This window comes from Sinocyclocheilus anshuiensis, unplaced genomic scaffold, assembly GCF_001515605.1.
Source record: "Sinocyclocheilus anshuiensis isolate Anshui unplaced genomic scaffold, SAMN03320099.WGS_v1.1 scaffold481, whole genome shotgun sequence".
In the NCBI taxonomy this organism is placed as follows: domain Eukaryota; kingdom Metazoa; phylum Chordata; class Actinopteri; order Cypriniformes; family Cyprinidae; genus Sinocyclocheilus; species Sinocyclocheilus anshuiensis.
The window spans coordinates 2,471,605-2,489,410 of record NW_015539907.1 but is presented as its reverse complement, the minus strand read 5'-3'; the positions used below and the strand labels follow the sequence as shown (position 1 = coordinate 2,489,410).

The window sequence follows — 17,806 nt, the reverse complement described above, 5'->3', positions numbered from 1 at the left end:
TATATATATAAAATATCCATAATATTGGATATATTAGGCTAAATGTTTAATAACTGTGATTATTTTATATGTTGGTCAGTCTATATAAATTAAACCCATATCTGGAGCCAATTACATACCAACTCCACTTAAGTTTGTTTATTTTTTTTTTATATTCATCAGCTGGTCACAGCCAACTATAACTGGTTACAAAATTTCAGATATTAGTCTTTTAATATTTAAAAGATTTTTTGATTTCATAAAAAAAAAACTCCTGAATCCACAAAAACGTTACAATTTATTGAAGGTTTTCTTGAAATAACTTACAACAGATCCAATTATTATCTGGATGTTGCTACTGTTAAAAACTATCAAAATGTATTATTTTTGAGTGATTATATTTTATGTACGCATTATATAGTTTACTGATTAAGCAACATTCCTCTCTTGTATCTCTAGCTATTAAGAGCTAAATGTCATGAATGGCACATGTAACTTAAATGTAATTATCTTGTTCACATTGTTAATCTTTCTAGATATAAATGTATTTTAGATCACTATAACAATGTGATCTAAAAATGTCAAATTTAACAAATGTATACATGCGTGTATCTCCTTTTAATGTTACTGTATGTTAGCCACTTTACAGCTATAACTAAGATCTATAGAATTGTTTGGTAACAGCAATTATAACTGAATGTGTAAATGCTATTGTATGATACTCTATAAGCATGTTGATTAATTTAGGGTTGATCTGTGAGGTTTATGAGATGATAACTGTTCGCTTTCGGCTGCAGTAATCTCTTCTTCTTGAGATGTGGTTTGGTTTTGTATGGTCATGCCCAGGACTTCCTCAATGTCCTTGATAAGGTCCTTATAAAAGCAAACAATAGCAGATATTCAGTCAGTATATGTCTGACTACTGTACAGATCCTAACCTCTAGCCTCTGGACAGTGAATGTTTTTTTCTATAAAATTTCTCTATAAAATTAAGTAACACTGTGTTGAATGCAGCTATTCGGGAAGTGTCAATGAATCTACAGTTCACTCACAGTATCCAACATTGTCTACATAGTTCTACATTTGAATAATGTAGGACTTCAGCTGCAGATAGTATAGATAGAGATAAAGCATTGACTTTAATAAATTAATACCTTGTGTATTGTATAAAATGTTATTATGACACACAATTGACGTTTTCTCAAACCATGTGCTCAAGTATGATGAGTTCTCACCTGAATTTGACCAAAAGCTCAAATTCACTACTCTTCGCCCCAAAACGTTTCAGCAAAACTTTGGTATAATGTTGGTAATAATAAACTTTAGTCATAATACTAACAATAATTTATTTAGAATAGCATATTTAGAAAAGATTGCAACAAACAGTTAGGTGCAAACTGGAAGTTAACTATTTTTTTCGCTGAACCTGTATGGCCCAGTCTATTCATCATTTGTCAAAGGTAATATGCTGCCAATTGTTGTCCCAAATTTCAATTTGACTTCAAAAATATGAGATTATTAAATTAAACAACCTTGAACACTATGAAGGATGAAGTTTATTATTACTAGCATTACACTAAACTTTTGCAGAGCCTTTTGGAGCAAGTGGTGGAGGGAACTTGATGCAACTCCTCTACTGAGTGACTGATTCTTACTGCTGCATTGTGGATATATTTTTGTTAATTATTTGATGGTCATAATTCATTCTTTGTCTTTGTAAAGTGACACTGAGTGTTTGAAAGGAACTAAAACCATGATATGTTATATGGTGAAACCATCAAGAATCATTGTGATTAATGTCCAACACTCTTAGAAAAAAAGGTACCAAACTGTCATGGGGTATTAATATGTATTAATATTAAGTATATATGTATATATATATATATGTACTGTTTAAAGTACTAATATGTAGCATTTAGGGGTAAATAAGGTTCTTTTGTACCTTATGGTATCACCCCAGTGACAGCTTTGTACCTTTTTTCTAAGAGTGTAATTTGTAGATACATGATCTGAACGTGAAACATCTGAATAGTTTTTTTTTTCTATAATGTGAAGTGAAGAACATACCATTAGCAGGTCTTTTAAGAGTAGGTTAAGAAAAAACGACATCCGCATACCTTAAAATTGTTTGTTCCTTGCATATTTGGAGCTGATATTTCCTGATGAATGATTGACAGGTTGCGAGCAAAGGTCAACAGAGCTCCCTGGAGATCCTCCAAGATTGTTCTGTTAACGACACGCAGAAACAAACGAGCTTACTAATGATCCCACAGAACCATCATCAGAGAAAAACAAAAAAACAATCACCTTGTTTGGCTGTGGGGCTGTAAGGAGCTTAATGAGAACTCTCAGCCTTAAAGAGTGTGCTATTCTTCAGGGAGAAATGAGGAAGGAAAGCAGGGCTTCAATGGGATAGGTATAGGATTTATGTGATGAATGCCTTTAATTCGACTTGGCAGTATTTTGTGCGCAGCCACATTTCGGGTTGAGGTATTCACTACATAATGTTTAATCTGCACTTGGGAGTGTGCTCAAGGTCTAGATATATCTCTAATGGTAATGGGGACAGAGGAAGGGAAAACAGAGCCAGAGAAAGATAAGGGTAATGTGTCTGCCTGCTTCTTGTGGGAACTCACAGCATGCCAAGGCTTCTTCGATCTCTGCTGTCATGGAGGGCGAACACAGTGCCTTGCCTTGCCTGAAACACATATAAAATATATTGAAACGCTTGCTCTGCAATCAAAGAACTCCAGTTGTATTATTGGAAAACAAGCAAAGGTTTTACCTTGATATCATAACCTATGCCCTGCGCTTTGCACATCAGAAAAAATGTGCTATAATACACCAAAGAAAGATTGGTGTGAAGAAGTCGGGTGCACATCACTGCAAAGCGATTGGTTACTGCGGTTTGCTGAGGAGAGAACAAATACAACAGAGAGTTAATCAACAAACTGCATGTGATTCTGTTGCTAAAAATTTGACCAGTACATCTAAATGATAAATTGACCTCTCGGGGACAGCAATAACAGCCACGCTAGAAACAAATAGAAGGGTTTCAAAAGCCCAAACAGAGAAACATTAGGCATTAGTCTCATAGTCATATAGGGCACTGGGGAGAAAGAGTCCTGCGTTATTAGGTTATACAGAAAACAGAAAGGTTTCCTCTAAAACCCAACGACGCTCACAGACACGGCAGATAAAAGATGTGTCTAAAAGAACGCCACAGGAGCGGATTAGTTAAGAGTGGCAGGACTCGCAGGACTCGTAGCGGGCATGAGGCATAATCTCAGTGACAGATATGAAGCGGAGGGTAAAGCCCTTGCACGGTGTGCGGGGCATGAGTAATTCTCTGCTATGGAACTCTGTTTTCAGCTGTCAGACACACTATCCTCAAACAACAATAAAAAGCTTTTCCTGCAGGGTTTTAATTGTGTTTGTAATATTCTGGGCCTGAATGATGGCCAAAGTCGGAGCCATTAAGACAGGCAGGCGGGAGCTGGGCGATATAAGCACATACAAACTAAATGAATGTTTGATAAAATAATACAAGTCGCAGATTAACAAGCGTAAACTCCAGTTTGCTGCTAATAAAGGAAGTCTATTGTTTAGGGGCTGGCATCAGGTTGATGAGGTGCTCAGGCATGCATTCACATGCATAATGAATATGGTATGCATTATTTATGGGCTGTTTATTTAGGCTCATCTATCAAAATGATAATGAATTCAGCTTCTTCTAAACACCAATCAGGTCGGAAGCGTAATTACAGCGTTTAGTTGTATTTAACCAAAATAAAACAACAAAGCTTAGCTAGATCAATCTTTATGGATGCCGTGATTTATCAGGATAATATTCAGCAGAGGACTTTTATTGCTCTCTGGTCCGGTCTCAGGGAACACCTTCGGGATAATGGCATTCTTGTGCTTTAAAGAGCTAAAAGAATCCCAAACAGTTTAGAGCGTAACCTTTAAAGTGATGTTTTTCACCTGAAATTTAAAGCTCTATCATCATTTACTCACCCTCAGGACCTGTACGACTTTATTCTACTGAGGAACACAAAGATGATAAGTATAGCAAGATGTCCATTCTGCTCTTTTCCATGCATTAAAACTGAATGGTGACCACGAATGGTAAAGATTTTCAAGCTTAAGAACACTTAGAATATAACACAAGTTACATAGACTATTTTTGATAACGATTTCATGGTACTTTTTGACATCCCATGGTCCCCATCCACTTTATTGCATTGGCTTTATTAATACTTGTATTAAGCAAGAATGCATTAAATCGATTACAACTGTCAGTAAAGACTTTTATATCGTTACAATAAAATTCTATTTCAAATAAATGCAGTTCTTTTGAAATTTCTATTCATGAAAGAATCCAGAAAAAAATGTCAGTTTCCACAAAAATTTGAAGCAGCACAACTGTTAATAACACTGATAATCAGCATATTAGAAGGATGTTTTGAAGGACCATGTGACACTGATCCACTATAATAATAAAAAAACAGTAATTTTAAATTGTAATATTTCAAAATATTATTGTTTTACTGTATTTTAGAGCAAATAAATGCAGCCTTGGTGAACATACAAATTTTCTTTCAAAAATATTTTTAAAATCTTACCTATCCCAAACCTAGGTAGGTTTAGAATGTCATGTGGGTGAGTCAATGACAGAATTTACATTTTTGATTGAACTATCTCTTTAAGGCTGTTACTGAACTATTCTAAAATAAAGTCTTCAATATGTTTTAATGCCATATTTCAAATCCAGTATATAACAACCATGTCGTCTTAATGCTGAAAGAGAGAGTGGATAATTTAATTGAATTTACAGATTCTTACAGCTTTGGTCTTTACTCTAGCATTGCGTACAGAAGACTTCACGTCTCTGACTGGAGGAGGAACCTCCAATTTACTGGTGCGGCAGTCCAGCGTCCCCCTCGTCATCATGAGCATCAGCTGTGTCATGGCCAACTGGTTACTGTAGCCCAGGTCAAGATCAATAGCCCATACCTAAATACAAACCAGTGCACACAGACATAAGTCAGCAGATACAACACATAAATCAAAATAACTATTCACTCATTTTTAGCCAACAAGTAGACAATGGCAGAAAATTTAAAACAAACAGACAGATGGGCATTCTGTATTTGCAGAAAAAAACGGAGCTCAACTGACATTGTGTGTGTGTATGAGAGAGAGAAAGAGAGAGAGAGAGAGAGAGAGTAGCATACTGTGTCTAAAGCCCAACTGGAGACTCTCTTCACATCTGTATGGTTAATGGCATCATTATAAGGATATTAAGGGGTCAGGCCCAGTCGTGGCCTTATGCTTAAACAGGGCTAATTTTCCCTGATAATAATCTAATAGCTATGCCCTCTCTTCAAAAAGTGGCAAATAAATCACCAGTGAAGGAGTTGTTAATAACTAAGTGGCAGTTGGCTGACTCTCCTGTCGTCCCTATTTGTCAACCTAAACGCTGCTGCCAGCGAATGCAAATGGTGGCCCGGCTGCTGAAATCACTCTATGATCACAGTATCGTGCTCAACGTTCACATGCTGAAATACAGCGAACCGAATCCTTTATTTACACTGGCTTAATTTCAGCTGCAAACACTAATTAATTTCAGTATATAAAAACTATTAAAAAGAGAGAGAATAAAGGATTGTTTATGCAATTTGCTTGTTTTATTCTGTCCTTTTATCCAGAAAACATATTCCTCTGTTGTAACTAATATAAAAGATGATGTTCTGTGCTCCAGATTAATTTTTCCAACATTACTTAGTTTAAGGAATAGTTCACCCAAAAATTAAAATTTGCTGAAAACGTACTCACCCTCAGACCATCCTAAATGTAGATGTGTTTGTTTCTTCATCGGAAAAGATTTGAATAAATTTAGCAGTGAATGGGTGGCGGAATGAGAGAATCAGAATGAGAGTTCAAATGTCTTAATAATCCACATGACTCCAGTCCATTAATTAACATCTTGTGAAGAAAAAAGCTTCAATCCATCAGTAAGGTGTCCATAATCCATAATAATGCTTCCTCCAGTTCCAGTGAAAAGGTCCATCCCCCATTGTCCTCTCACATCAACATATTTGTTTAGAACTGTTTTGGACTGTTTTCGTATGCAAACGATGCTTGATCTATGCATATTTCTCTCCTGATTCAGACAAAACAACTTTTTTACTGAAGGAAGCAATATTATGGATTGAGGACTCATATTTTAGCTGGAAGCTACAGTTTAAAGTTAAAAATGGTCTTGATTGTTTTATTATAAACACACAGCTTTCACTCTACACTATGTTAATTGGTTGACTGGAATTATGTGGATCACTTATAGATTATTGTTTTGTTTTTATCAGCTGTTTGGTCTCTCATTCTGATGGCACCCATTACCTGCGAATGATCCATTGAGGAGTAAGTGAAACAAACTCATCTACATCTTGGATGGTCTGAAGGCAAGTACATTTTCAGCAAATTTCCATTGTTGGGTGAACTATTCCGTTCATTCAAAATTTGACTTTCCAAAAAACGTTTTTAAAGCTCTTTTAAAAGCTAAGCAACCAAAAAAGAAATTCCTTTTAGAAGTAAGCTCTTGTAAAGGGATAAAGTAAAGCAATGACCTTTGAAAACAGGACTCCAGCCTTACAGGAAGACCTCAATACAGAAAGCTGAATTCACCCAGCAGTGCCTCCCGTTCATAGTTAATACCTGTGCTTGTGGGATAGGTGGGACCATTTAGCCAGTCTGTAGAATCAGTCAAGCCTGCTTCATTGTCAACCTTAACAAAGGCGCTTGATATATACACCCAGATTGTACCTGTCTTTTATAGCCCCTTCACTTTCATTAAAAACTGCAATCTTGCAGCTGAGCCTCCCTTCGCACACAATGTGAAGCAAGCCTGCAAGGGCAAACACAATGCGACCCACCTCTCCCCCACACATACAAAAAATACAGACTGCTTTTAGCAACAGGTCTGAATGTAAATCGATGTTTAAATAGAGACAGGTTAGCACTAGTCTGGCAGATCTGTCTGCCTCTGTGCCAGGAGAGATGGGACAGTAATGTTTGGATTTATCCGTCTGAATTCCTTTTGTCGCTTTTAATTGTGTGTGCAGTTTATTCTCCGTAAGACACGCTGAATAAAATTCATCCCGTGCCTCTGTGAATCCACAATATAGAGAATCCTTGTGCTATTCAATCAGAATAATGTATGAATTACTTTCATTTGCAGGAGTAAAAGCTATTCTATTAGGAGACTATATGAGATTCAAGTGTGAATTTTTCTGTTTCTGTGGAAGAGTACATTCCACCTCAATGCGTAATTTATCTAAAAAAAAAGCTGCCGTTCTCTGACTTCCAAAGTCAATCATCTATTTTATATCACAGCATGCCAACTGAGTCAATGATTAAAACAGCAGCATGCGACATTCATTTGAAAATATATCTGCTCTATAGCATTTCACCATTTCAGAATGATAAATAGCATAATGTGCATATGGAGCTGTAAGAATCAACCGCTAACTCAATGGGGGCTTAAGACTTTCCCTGTGTTAAGTAAATGTCATAAGCTATTTTTCAGAGCCGTAACATCTCATACATTTCAAGAACATACACACATGATTACAACACAAACAAAAGCTTTAGCTTACACCAAAAGGTCAGTCCAACCCCGCAAAGGGCCCTGAAACATTAAGAACAACTGAGAGGAGGTCTTCTGTATGCAATAGTGACAGATGTAGTGAATACAATGCGAGTGTGTTCTGCCACCCTCTAGTGGCAGTGGGAATCGCTAAAAGAACAATGTGACAAGACACATTTCCATCTTAGGCCTGCCAGCAGGGATCATTGATAAAAATCCCAGTACTCTAATTAATTATGCATCATGTTGCCTAGTTATATAATCACTTCTTTGCTCACTTATCATTTGCACTATGTACAACATTTCCACAGGGGATATTCACATTCCATGACTTAATAAACAGACCTAAATTTAGAAACACAAGTTTTGAAAAATGACTAATCATGAATCAATGTCTAACACAGCGAGGTCAGTGAGGTCAAATCCATGCCATTTTTTCTACATTAGACTCAAATTTATTTTAATGCATCCCCTCCTTTTTCCCCTGCAGAGATTTTTCAGTTGTCATATCCTTTGGCAGAGATGCAAGGAATGCTAGTTAACCTCCTACTGTTAGGGGTGGCTCTGCACTGTAAAAAAATTTTATTTAGGTAACCTTAAAATGAGCTTCATGAGGTCTAAATTAACTGTTATTATCTTATGCTGTCAAAAAGATTAGAAATAAAACTCTTTAGATAACTGCACAACATAATCTTTAAAATGTACTCATTGTAGTGTCTTAAAGGGTTAGTTCACCCAAAAATGAAAATTAGGCTGCGTTTTACTCACCCCCGAGGCATCCTAGGTGTATATGACTTTCTTGTTTCAGACGAATCCAGTCGGAGTTATATTAAAAATTGTCTTTGATCTTTCAAGCTGTTTAATGCCACTCAGCGGGTGTTGCATTGCTTCAGTCCAAAAGAACTTAAATAAAAATCGCCCATCCATTAAAAAAAAAAGTGTCTCACACGGCTCCAGGGGGTGAACAAAGGCCTTCTGTAGTGAATCGATGCGTTTTTGTAAGAAAAATATCCATATTCAAAACGTAATAATCACTTGAATCTAGCTTGCGCTCACTGTTGTAAACAGAAGCAGTTCCGGGGGAATGACGTACCTCATACGTCATGCTCCCGGAACTGCTTCTGTGTGTACAGCTTGAAAGATCAAAGACAATTTTTAATATAACTCCGACTGGATCCGTCTGAAAGAAGAAAGTCATATACACCTAGGATGCCTCGGGGGTGAGTAAAACGCAGCCTAATTTTAATTTTTGGGTGAACTAACCCTTTAATGCAGTTTTTACAGAAATTGAAAAAAATAATGAGAAAATCTCACAAATAACCAAGCCAAAAAGAACATCAACAGTAATGTGCGAACAAAAGCATTACAGTGTTCAATCTGTCTTGACAGTGACCAAGAACCCCAATGTCTGAAGAAAAGACACTCCAGCCTGACCTCCTGTCTGACACCACTACATAGCAGAGGTGTTGTAAGGTCAGGGGGCAACGCCTTAAAAGGGGAATTAGTTTATTGACACAATAAGACCTGACAGTTTATTAGATAGCCTTTTGGCACATTAGCCCCTGGTCATTCTCTCATCTGTACAGCTCTTAAGGGGAACCTATAGGGGTGTCCTATAACATCTCAATAAGAGCCCCGAACCAGTAGATTGAACCCTCACACTATCTATATTCTAAGGTGAGAACAGTGTTACGGGCTCTGACAGAACAGTGCCACATGTCAGACAGATCCCATCTCACTCTCAACAGTTTCTTAACATGGCAGGTTCTGTTTTCATAGAGCTGTAAAACACACCACTGACATTTAAGGGTCAATTTGTTTCTGAGAGAGCTTGTTTGATAAAAGATAGATAGCAGAGTGCTTCCATTGTTCCTGGAGCTCAAATGGTAGAGCATGGTGCTAGCAATACAAAGGTTGTGGGTTCGATTCCCAGGAAACACAGCTGATAAAAACGTATACCTTGCACTATAAGTTGCTTAGGAAAAAAGTGACAAATGCATAAATGTTACCATTATATTATGCGTTTAAAGGGGTCATCGGATGCTCATTTTCCACAAGTTGATATAATTCTTTAGGGTCTTAATGAAAAGTCTATAACATACTTTGGTTAAAATTTCTCAATGGTAGTGTAAAAAACACCTTTTTTACCCTGTCAAAATCAGTTCTGTTTTCAGCAAGCCATTCTAGTCCATGTTGCTTTAAATGCTAATGAGCTCTGCTCACCCCACCCCTCTCTTCTGTGGGGTGACGAGCAGACTGTAAACTTCAGCCGTGAAACTAGCTGTCTAACTAGCACGTTATTAGGAAAGGTAATTTGCAAAGATTCATGAAAAACCCTTATACTCACTTCTGCTGATGAAGCTGGATCTTTCCACGAATGATTCGCGCGAATATAGACGCATTTAGGCAGATCGGGGATCGGCACATTTCTTTCAAAAACTAAAGTAACGTTAATCCTCTGCGTCTTCAGTGGCTCAGATGTCGGGAGTAAATGACGACTGCTATATTCATTATTACATCCAACAACAAAACACCTCAATCACTTAATCGGAGACGTTCTTGTCTTTCCCTGCACCGAAGTCGACACAATGGCGGACAGCTCACAGCTCACTCAGGGCAGGTCTTAAGGTAAGATGCTAGTGTCAATCAACTATCGTGGGAGGGGCCTTTGCAGAACTACATAATTTTGACAGGAATCTCAGAACAGCCTGATTTGAGAAAGGGGATTTTAAAATAGGGATTTAAAAAAAAAAACACTGGGTGGATTTTTATCATTATAGGATGGATGTGTACACACACTTCCAACACACATTTATGTTCAAAGTACGTGTAAAGTGAATTTTGCATCCGATGACCCCTTTAAAAGCGCTATCTAGCCCAGCATACTGCCTAATGTCATACCTATAAATGTACTAGAATGTACTGCATAATGTCATACCTATCAATTTAGCTTATATGTTATCTATATTCATATTCAAATGTACATTAATAAGTGACTACTATATGCTGCTCCATATCTTTAAAGCAAAACATTATTAAAAATAAATAAAATATATGAAAATAAAATACATTTAACATTTATAATATAAAATATTGCATTTATCTTACCTGAAACACAGTAAAACAGTATTGTGAAATATTATTCCAAATTAAAATAATTGTTTTTAATATATTTTAAAATGTTATTTGTTCCTGTGGTGACAAATCTGAATTTTCAGCAGCAATTACTCCAGTCTTCAGCATCACATGATCCTTAAACATGACTTGGTTCTCGAAAAACATTTCTTATTATTATCAATGTTGATAAGAGTTGTGCTGATTACAATTTTGGTAGAAAATGCGATACCTTTTTTCAGGATTCTTCGATGAATACAAATTCAGAAGAACATTAGTTGAAATAAAAATTTTTGTAACAATGTAATAGTCTTCACTGGCACTGATCAATTTAATGCATCCTTACTGACTACAAGTATTCTTACTCTAAATCTTACTGACCCCAAACTTTTGAATGGTAGTGTAAAAATAAAGCGTTTTATATAAGTGTTTTAAAGACTGAGTAGTGAACTGGCTCTCTAACCTGCTGCTCAAGGTTGCTGGGATCCAGGAAAGTTACTAGATCTAGGGAGATGTGGCCCATGATGGAGCGCTGCTGACAGGCCTGACCCACACGAGTGCAAATGGAGTGCAGGACGTCAGGGCAGATGGAGGTCTGAGGTACGGTGCAGCCCACCACTTCCAACCCACTGGGCCCACGCAGTTGATCTCCACAGGACAGCATGCGAACATCTCCCCCTGGCTCCACCAGAAGATCCACCGTCAGACATGTCACACTATCCGAAGGCGGGAAGGCTTCTATCACTCCACCTTTGGAAGAAGATGGATACAAAGAAAAAGACTACCAAGGAAGATCTGACAAGTAACTGGTTAGAGGTACTTTGCAAAATTGGTTGAAGCTACCTTCCCTGAGGAAGTGTTCTAGGAAACAGGTCCATGTGGCATAGCAGGATGTGTTGGCCGGATGTGCATATGAAGCCAGAAGATGAGGAACCTCCTCTAAGAACTTGATCATCACTGACTCCTGCATTAAAATGACAGATAAAAGCAAAGTCAGGCATAATGAAAATCCTCTAAGCTCCATAGAGCGACCTAAATAAAACTAATATCTTGACTTTTAAGTGTTACAGCCGGCTCTTAGGCTGCAACAAAGAGGAGTCCAGACGCAACAATACTTAACAAAACATTTATTTTAACACAACAAAAAATAACATAAATGTAGCATAAACGAAGGATTGCTATAAAGCAATTTCTAAAGTGTCTGGGCCTGATTTAAAAAAAACATATAGCACTACATAGTGTCGATACCCTTGATGAAGCAGTAACTACTGAAGTGTGTCTTAATTTGACATGCCTTACAAAAGCACAGAAGGTGGTTGTGAATGGGGGTGGTGGTTGGTGTTGATTGACAGCCCATTGGAATGGCATCACAGTAGTCTAATAGCTTTAACTGAAGGCAATAGTAACTGCACCTGTCCCCAATAACAACTGACACATGCTGGCAGATAAATACCCATGCAAGCCAATCGATCAGCAGATCAATCAGGGTCTGTTTCTGATCAATACAGGCCTTGTTTCTGTAACTAGAAAACACCATAATGGCTTTGACACTTAATTATGTTGTTAATTGCAATGTTTGACTTCCTGTGAGTGCCTCTTAAAACCTGTTGGTTAGTAAGAGAAAGAATGGTAACACTTTCTATGAAGCCCGTATTTATACTACATTATAAGGGTATTCTTAAGGCATTATAATGAATGCATAATGCATTATAAAAAAACTTATAATATGTTATATCAACTCATGAATAATCATAACAACAGTTATAATACATCATAATACTTACGTATTTGTGGTTATAAGTTTAAGAGTATGATTATTTATAACACACAATGAACACCATATTAAATCTACTTAATTTACAGAATAATGGACTGTATCATATCTTGACATTGTTTATTTAAGATCTGCACAGTATCTTACTACAGCTTGTGAGTGGTTAGATGTTGAGTGTTTCCTGTGGAGCTAATGTTAATTAATTGATGTGAGCTTTATACTCCAACTGAAAAAAATGCAATGTTTTATATGGTTACATTTTATTTTGATGGTCCCCTTAATCAATAAACTATAAGCAACTTTGCAACTACATGCCAACTACCGGTAACTCCCATTAGAGTATTAGCATAACATATTATAAGGTTTTTTATAATGCATTATGCATTAATTATAATGCCTTAAGAATACCCTTATAATGTATTATAAATACGGGCTTCATAGAAAGTGTTACCGAAAGAATTTCACCTTAAGGTCCTCTCAAAGCAGAGAAGAATGGACAGAGCACTTACGGACTGCACATAAGTGCATAGTTTGTGCTGCAATGAGATGTATAGAAAACAGTTTCTAACTAAGCAGAACATAAAAGGGGAAAGAATCTTTTTGGTGGGAAACTATTTAATAAAAGGCCCTTTTTTATTTAAGCGCATTTAACAAGTCAATAGGTCCTGTTTTACAACCTTGAGAAGTGCAGGTTATGCTCTAGAAGATGTAAGGATGAATCAATTTTTGATCTCCATGAAGCCTTTATCCTTTTCAAGTACATTTATAATGTTCAAACAAAACTGCCATCACTGAGAAAGTTGTCTCAAAACGGGAAGATACAATGCTGTTGATATTCAAGTCACGAAACAGTCATCATCATATTCAAGTACCAGAAGAGCCAGGGTCAATCGCTGCGCAGTGATTTCACCCCCGACACAAGCCATAAAGCACACAATGGTGCGGCAAAAAGTGTAAGGAAACGGCCTTCGTTCCCCGCGAAAGAGCAGGCGCGCTCTGAGAATTTGCCAATGCACTTCACACAAACAGCGGGGAGGGAAGGAAAGCGAGAGGGAATAATTTTTGTCATTCTTTATTTGGACTTAAACTGCGAGCTGTACTGTGAGAGAGGATTCGGGCCTTGCTTGGCTTCCACATAAAGATGACCTATTTGAAAATAGATAAATAAAATAGACGTCTCCTGTGTGCTTTGATTGCTGTTTGATCAACACATTAGGAACAGCAACATTGCAGTCACGAGCATAGTCAACAGCATACCTCCTAAAAGGGATATAGGGCTTTTTTAAAGCTTTTCTTAAAGGGATAGTTCACCCTAAAACAAATATTCTGCCATCTTCATGCCTTTGGAACACAAAAGTAATTATTTTGGAATTTTTTTTTTTTCATGCAACAAAAGACCCCATTACATTTCTTTTTTATGGACAATAACAGGTAAATATACTGTTTTGTATGTTTTTTTTTTTTTGTAAGCCCTCTGATATACCGTTTCTATACATCAGATATTAGATATACCAAAAATCCCAAACAAATATGAAATGACGTTTTGAATAGATATTGAAATTTTGAATGAATATGGAGCTTTCCTTAAAGGTATAGTTCACCTGAAAACAAATAGTCTGCCATCCTTATCTTTTTGTTCAAAAGTAAAAGCAAAAGTAGATATTTACAAAAAATGTCTCAGTGTTGTTGTTATTGTTTGTCCATACAATAAAAGTCAGGTCCAGTGTTGTTTTGGAGACCATTAGCTTTTATTATATGGACAGAAACAGTCTTAAATTTTTTTTTTTCATTTATTTGTGTGTGTGTGTGTGTGTGTGTAAGCCATATACCTTTATGATATACCTTTCTTATACATCAGACGTTAGGCATACCAACAAATCCTGCACAAATATAAAGTGGTGATATCAGGTAAATTGACATTTTGAATGGGTTTGAAAATAAAGCCTGGTTATAATATGGACATATTTGCGGATTACTTCCCAAATGCAACATTAATCAAAGAGGAATACAGAAAGTGTCGTTACATTCAAAATCTAATAAAATAAACGTGGTACAACACGTAATCCCACATGCATTGAATAAAATAAGTAGGAGACAATCTGTCTATCTGTTGATGCTATTAGTATAATGCTCCCTCGTGTCTAATGACCCGTGTGCTGGCAGAACGTGCATGTTTGTAATGTGTAAAGTGTAGCGTGTACGAGTCCACCCAGTCGTTGAATAGAGTGAGATCCGCATGTCTTTAACCCATCTTCTCTGAATAGCTGTGAGGCTCGCCCCAGGCTGAAACACCCCTCGGGGTGTGGGCCTCCCAAACACACTTGCAAAGAATCACACAGTCTTTTTTACATTGCCTCTAGGTCTGTTTTCACACTTATCTCTGTAGCTGTTCCTCTATAGGACCACATGGGTTCTGGTATTCTCCCTCCTGCATTAAAAGAGGTTCTTTATACAATCAATAATTAAACAATGTGCACATAGTAAATAGGGTAAATAGAGGGGGAGCTCAACATAGGCCTGGGCTTGACAGGGGGAAATTAAAGGATGCATTACAGTGAAAGACAGCTCCCTAGAGAGGCAAAACAGCATTTAAACTTCTATGACTTATAACTAAAGCCAAACGTAAAACTTAAGTGAAGCCTCTGAGCACTGATAATTGCAGTCTGATCATTACAAAATCATTATAATATTTTTTATCAAAGGATAGTGGCCTACAAATGCACGTTTTAAAAATGTAATTGCAAATAGACTTCATTCATACATACTAATTTTTTGTACTTAAAGAACAAAAGGCAATATTTACCCTTTATTACCCACTGCAATTAAAACATTAGACTGATATATGTGTTCTATAATATTTGTTAAATTTTTTAGCTTAGAGTAATAAAGATAAAACACAATGAACATTACATTAAGCAAATAAATAAAATGAACATGCAAATACGCAACAGCAATGAGGGGCGCTGCAGAACGGCAAAATTACCACTAAAAGAGTGAATACAGATCTGTAGAAAATGAATGACACGCTGAAATAACCTCTGTGCTCTCCATTCTGTTAGCAGAGCTTGCCATTGATTAAAAAGGTTGAAGGGGTAGAATAAAGGCCCGTACTGGCTTCCATATGGCCCAGAAGCCCTAAGGGTGGAGGCCAGCTCATCAGGCCCCAGCTCCCTTTCCTCTCACTGGGACCCCAGCTGGTGAAGAGCCCCCCATTTAAAGCTCCTTCACTGCCATCACCATAATGGAGCTTGGCTGGGCCTCAACCGCTTACCTCTGTAATTAACAGCACCAATGCCACCACAATTACAGCCCCAGATTCCTCTCTCGGCCTCAGTGTGAATTAGGTACTGAGCTAATAGCTTGGAGGTAGGACACACGGCCTCCTCTTGCCCCCGGGATAGAAAGCTACAATAAGAGGCTGGAATAAAAAAAGTAAGGTCTGATTTTGCACACAGCCGCGTATGATGATAACCCTGTAATTAGCTTACACAAAGCTCACGGTGTAAATGGCAAAACACGGTATTTAAATCAAGGCCCAAATTGTAAGCATATGATGCAGGAGAGGGTTATGAACACGATTACAGGCGGATAAAACCGATGTGTTTTTAAAGCACACAACTCATTGTCATCACATTTGAATTAGAATACATAAATATGCTACAATTCAAATGACTCATTATTAATTTCCCATGAATTTGAGTATTAAGCACTCTCTAGACAAATCACGATGATGGCATCAAAGTTTGGCCTTGGTCAGTAATGAAAGGCTTGTCATTGAGACAAGGGTGCATTTTGTACAGAATGTGAATATAAAAACCAGGCAAAGTGGAAATTCTAATAAACCAGGCTTGTGACTGAAGTGTAGATGCATTTGCAAAATAAAAGAAATGGCACATTTCATTTCGCATTTAAAAACAAGCCACTTGATACTTCAGAATTGCTACTGTTGCACAACAGGCACTCACTAATGCAGACTGTGCATTTGAATGGTGTAACTGCACTAAGAACAAATCAGAACTAATTTTGTCAAAAAGATTTATTTTATTTGTTTTAAAAGCAAAATCTGTGTCATGTCCCCTGCCTTACCAAAAGCTTTGGTTTTTACAAAATGTTTAGTTATATCACCATTGTAATGTTTTATTAAACATTATGGTATTTTAGAACTGAAATAGTTCTACTTAAATTCAATTTCATGTAAAAAAAATGCATATGATGCAAATAAATTATACTGATTAAAGTAAATATATATAACTAAATAGTTAAACAAAATTAAAATAAAAACATAATTAAAAATGTAAAAATATAATAAAAACAATTACAATAAAAAATAACAATATGAATAAAAATAATTAAAATGTGTCTTTTCTCCAATAAAATAAAATAAAATAATACATACACACATAAATGAAAATAACTGAAGGTTATTTAAAGATAATTTATTTTAAACTAAAACAGTCCTACCTTTACTTGAGACTGTGATGTTCTCCACTGTTCAGGCCCATAGCGGCTAAACTCCTGCTGTGCCCATGGGCGGCATTTTAGGTGGCATGCGGCACAATAGGCCGTTCCCCGTCCACCCACTTCACTATCTATCTTGAAGAGCCATCGCTGGACTTCCATGTGTTCTGTCATCAGCCGGGCCAGACCTTCATGAAGCTGGAAGATAGACATTTGAATCATATTCCATTCTTTTTCTACATCATCAAATGTAAGTTTCACATGAGGTGTTTAAACAGATGTCGGGCACACAGACCTGCTCCAGGGTGTATATATCCCACTTTCCTGGAGGCATGTCGACCCCTGCGCTACTGAAGATCCTTCTTCCCCCGGATTTAGTGCTGTATAGCTGGGTCACTGCAGGCTCTGTGCCCAAAAGTGGAACTTCGAGCTCATCTGCCACAGCCAGGTCATCAATATGGGTGACACCGCTAATCATGTAGGCCTGTTTCCCCTGGATCAAATTCTTGATGCGCTGTAGTGTTCGAGGACTATACTTCAGGAGCGAAGCTAGACACATATTCCGGGTCTGAAAGAGGAATATAATACACAGGGTGTTAATGGTCAATTTGAAGAGCACAAAAGCTTCAGAATTAATGCTGTATGTTTCATAACATAATAAGCTCTAATAAAGAGAATACATAACAGAAATACATTTTTATTATGTATATTTCCCCACAAAGGTGAAATCTCAGTGGTCTTTGTGTACATAAATAACTGTCCTTTCCACTCCAGCTCTAAGGTCTTACCCCTCCCTTTGTCTATGGGTGTAATTTATGAACGTGCACAAACAC

At 37.1% G+C, this 17,806-nt stretch overlaps 1 protein-coding gene across 6 annotated transcripts in view; it reads right to left on the bottom strand.

Annotated features, from left to right (window-relative positions):
- LOC107686301 (IQ motif-containing protein H) overlaps window positions 1-17,806 on the bottom strand; it is a 29,990-nt gene that overhangs the window by 676 nt on the left and 11,508 nt on the right. For 4 of the 6 annotated variants that reach the window (XM_016483242.1, XM_016483243.1, XM_016483247.1 and 1 more), the window contains 9 exons: window positions 17,269-17,541; window positions 16,977-17,171; window positions 11,585-11,705; window positions 11,205-11,491; window positions 4,825-4,995; window positions 2,765-2,890; window positions 2,616-2,677; window positions 2,097-2,205; window positions 392-852 (listed from right to left, as the gene is read on the bottom strand). In XM_016483242.1, coding sequence (XP_016338728.1) covers window positions 718-852; window positions 2,097-2,205; window positions 2,616-2,677; window positions 2,765-2,890; window positions 4,825-4,995; window positions 11,205-11,491; window positions 11,585-11,705; window positions 16,977-17,171; window positions 17,269-17,541 — 1,479 coding nt within the window. In that variant the 3' untranslated portion in view covers window positions 392-717. Of the gene's footprint in view, window positions 1-391; window positions 853-2,096; window positions 2,206-2,286; window positions 2,351-2,615; window positions 2,678-2,764; window positions 2,891-4,824; window positions 4,996-11,204; window positions 11,492-11,584; window positions 11,706-16,976; window positions 17,172-17,268; window positions 17,542-17,806 lie in introns of those variants that run through there. The other 2 variants (XM_016483244.1, XM_016483245.1) reach the window with 2 other exon arrangements.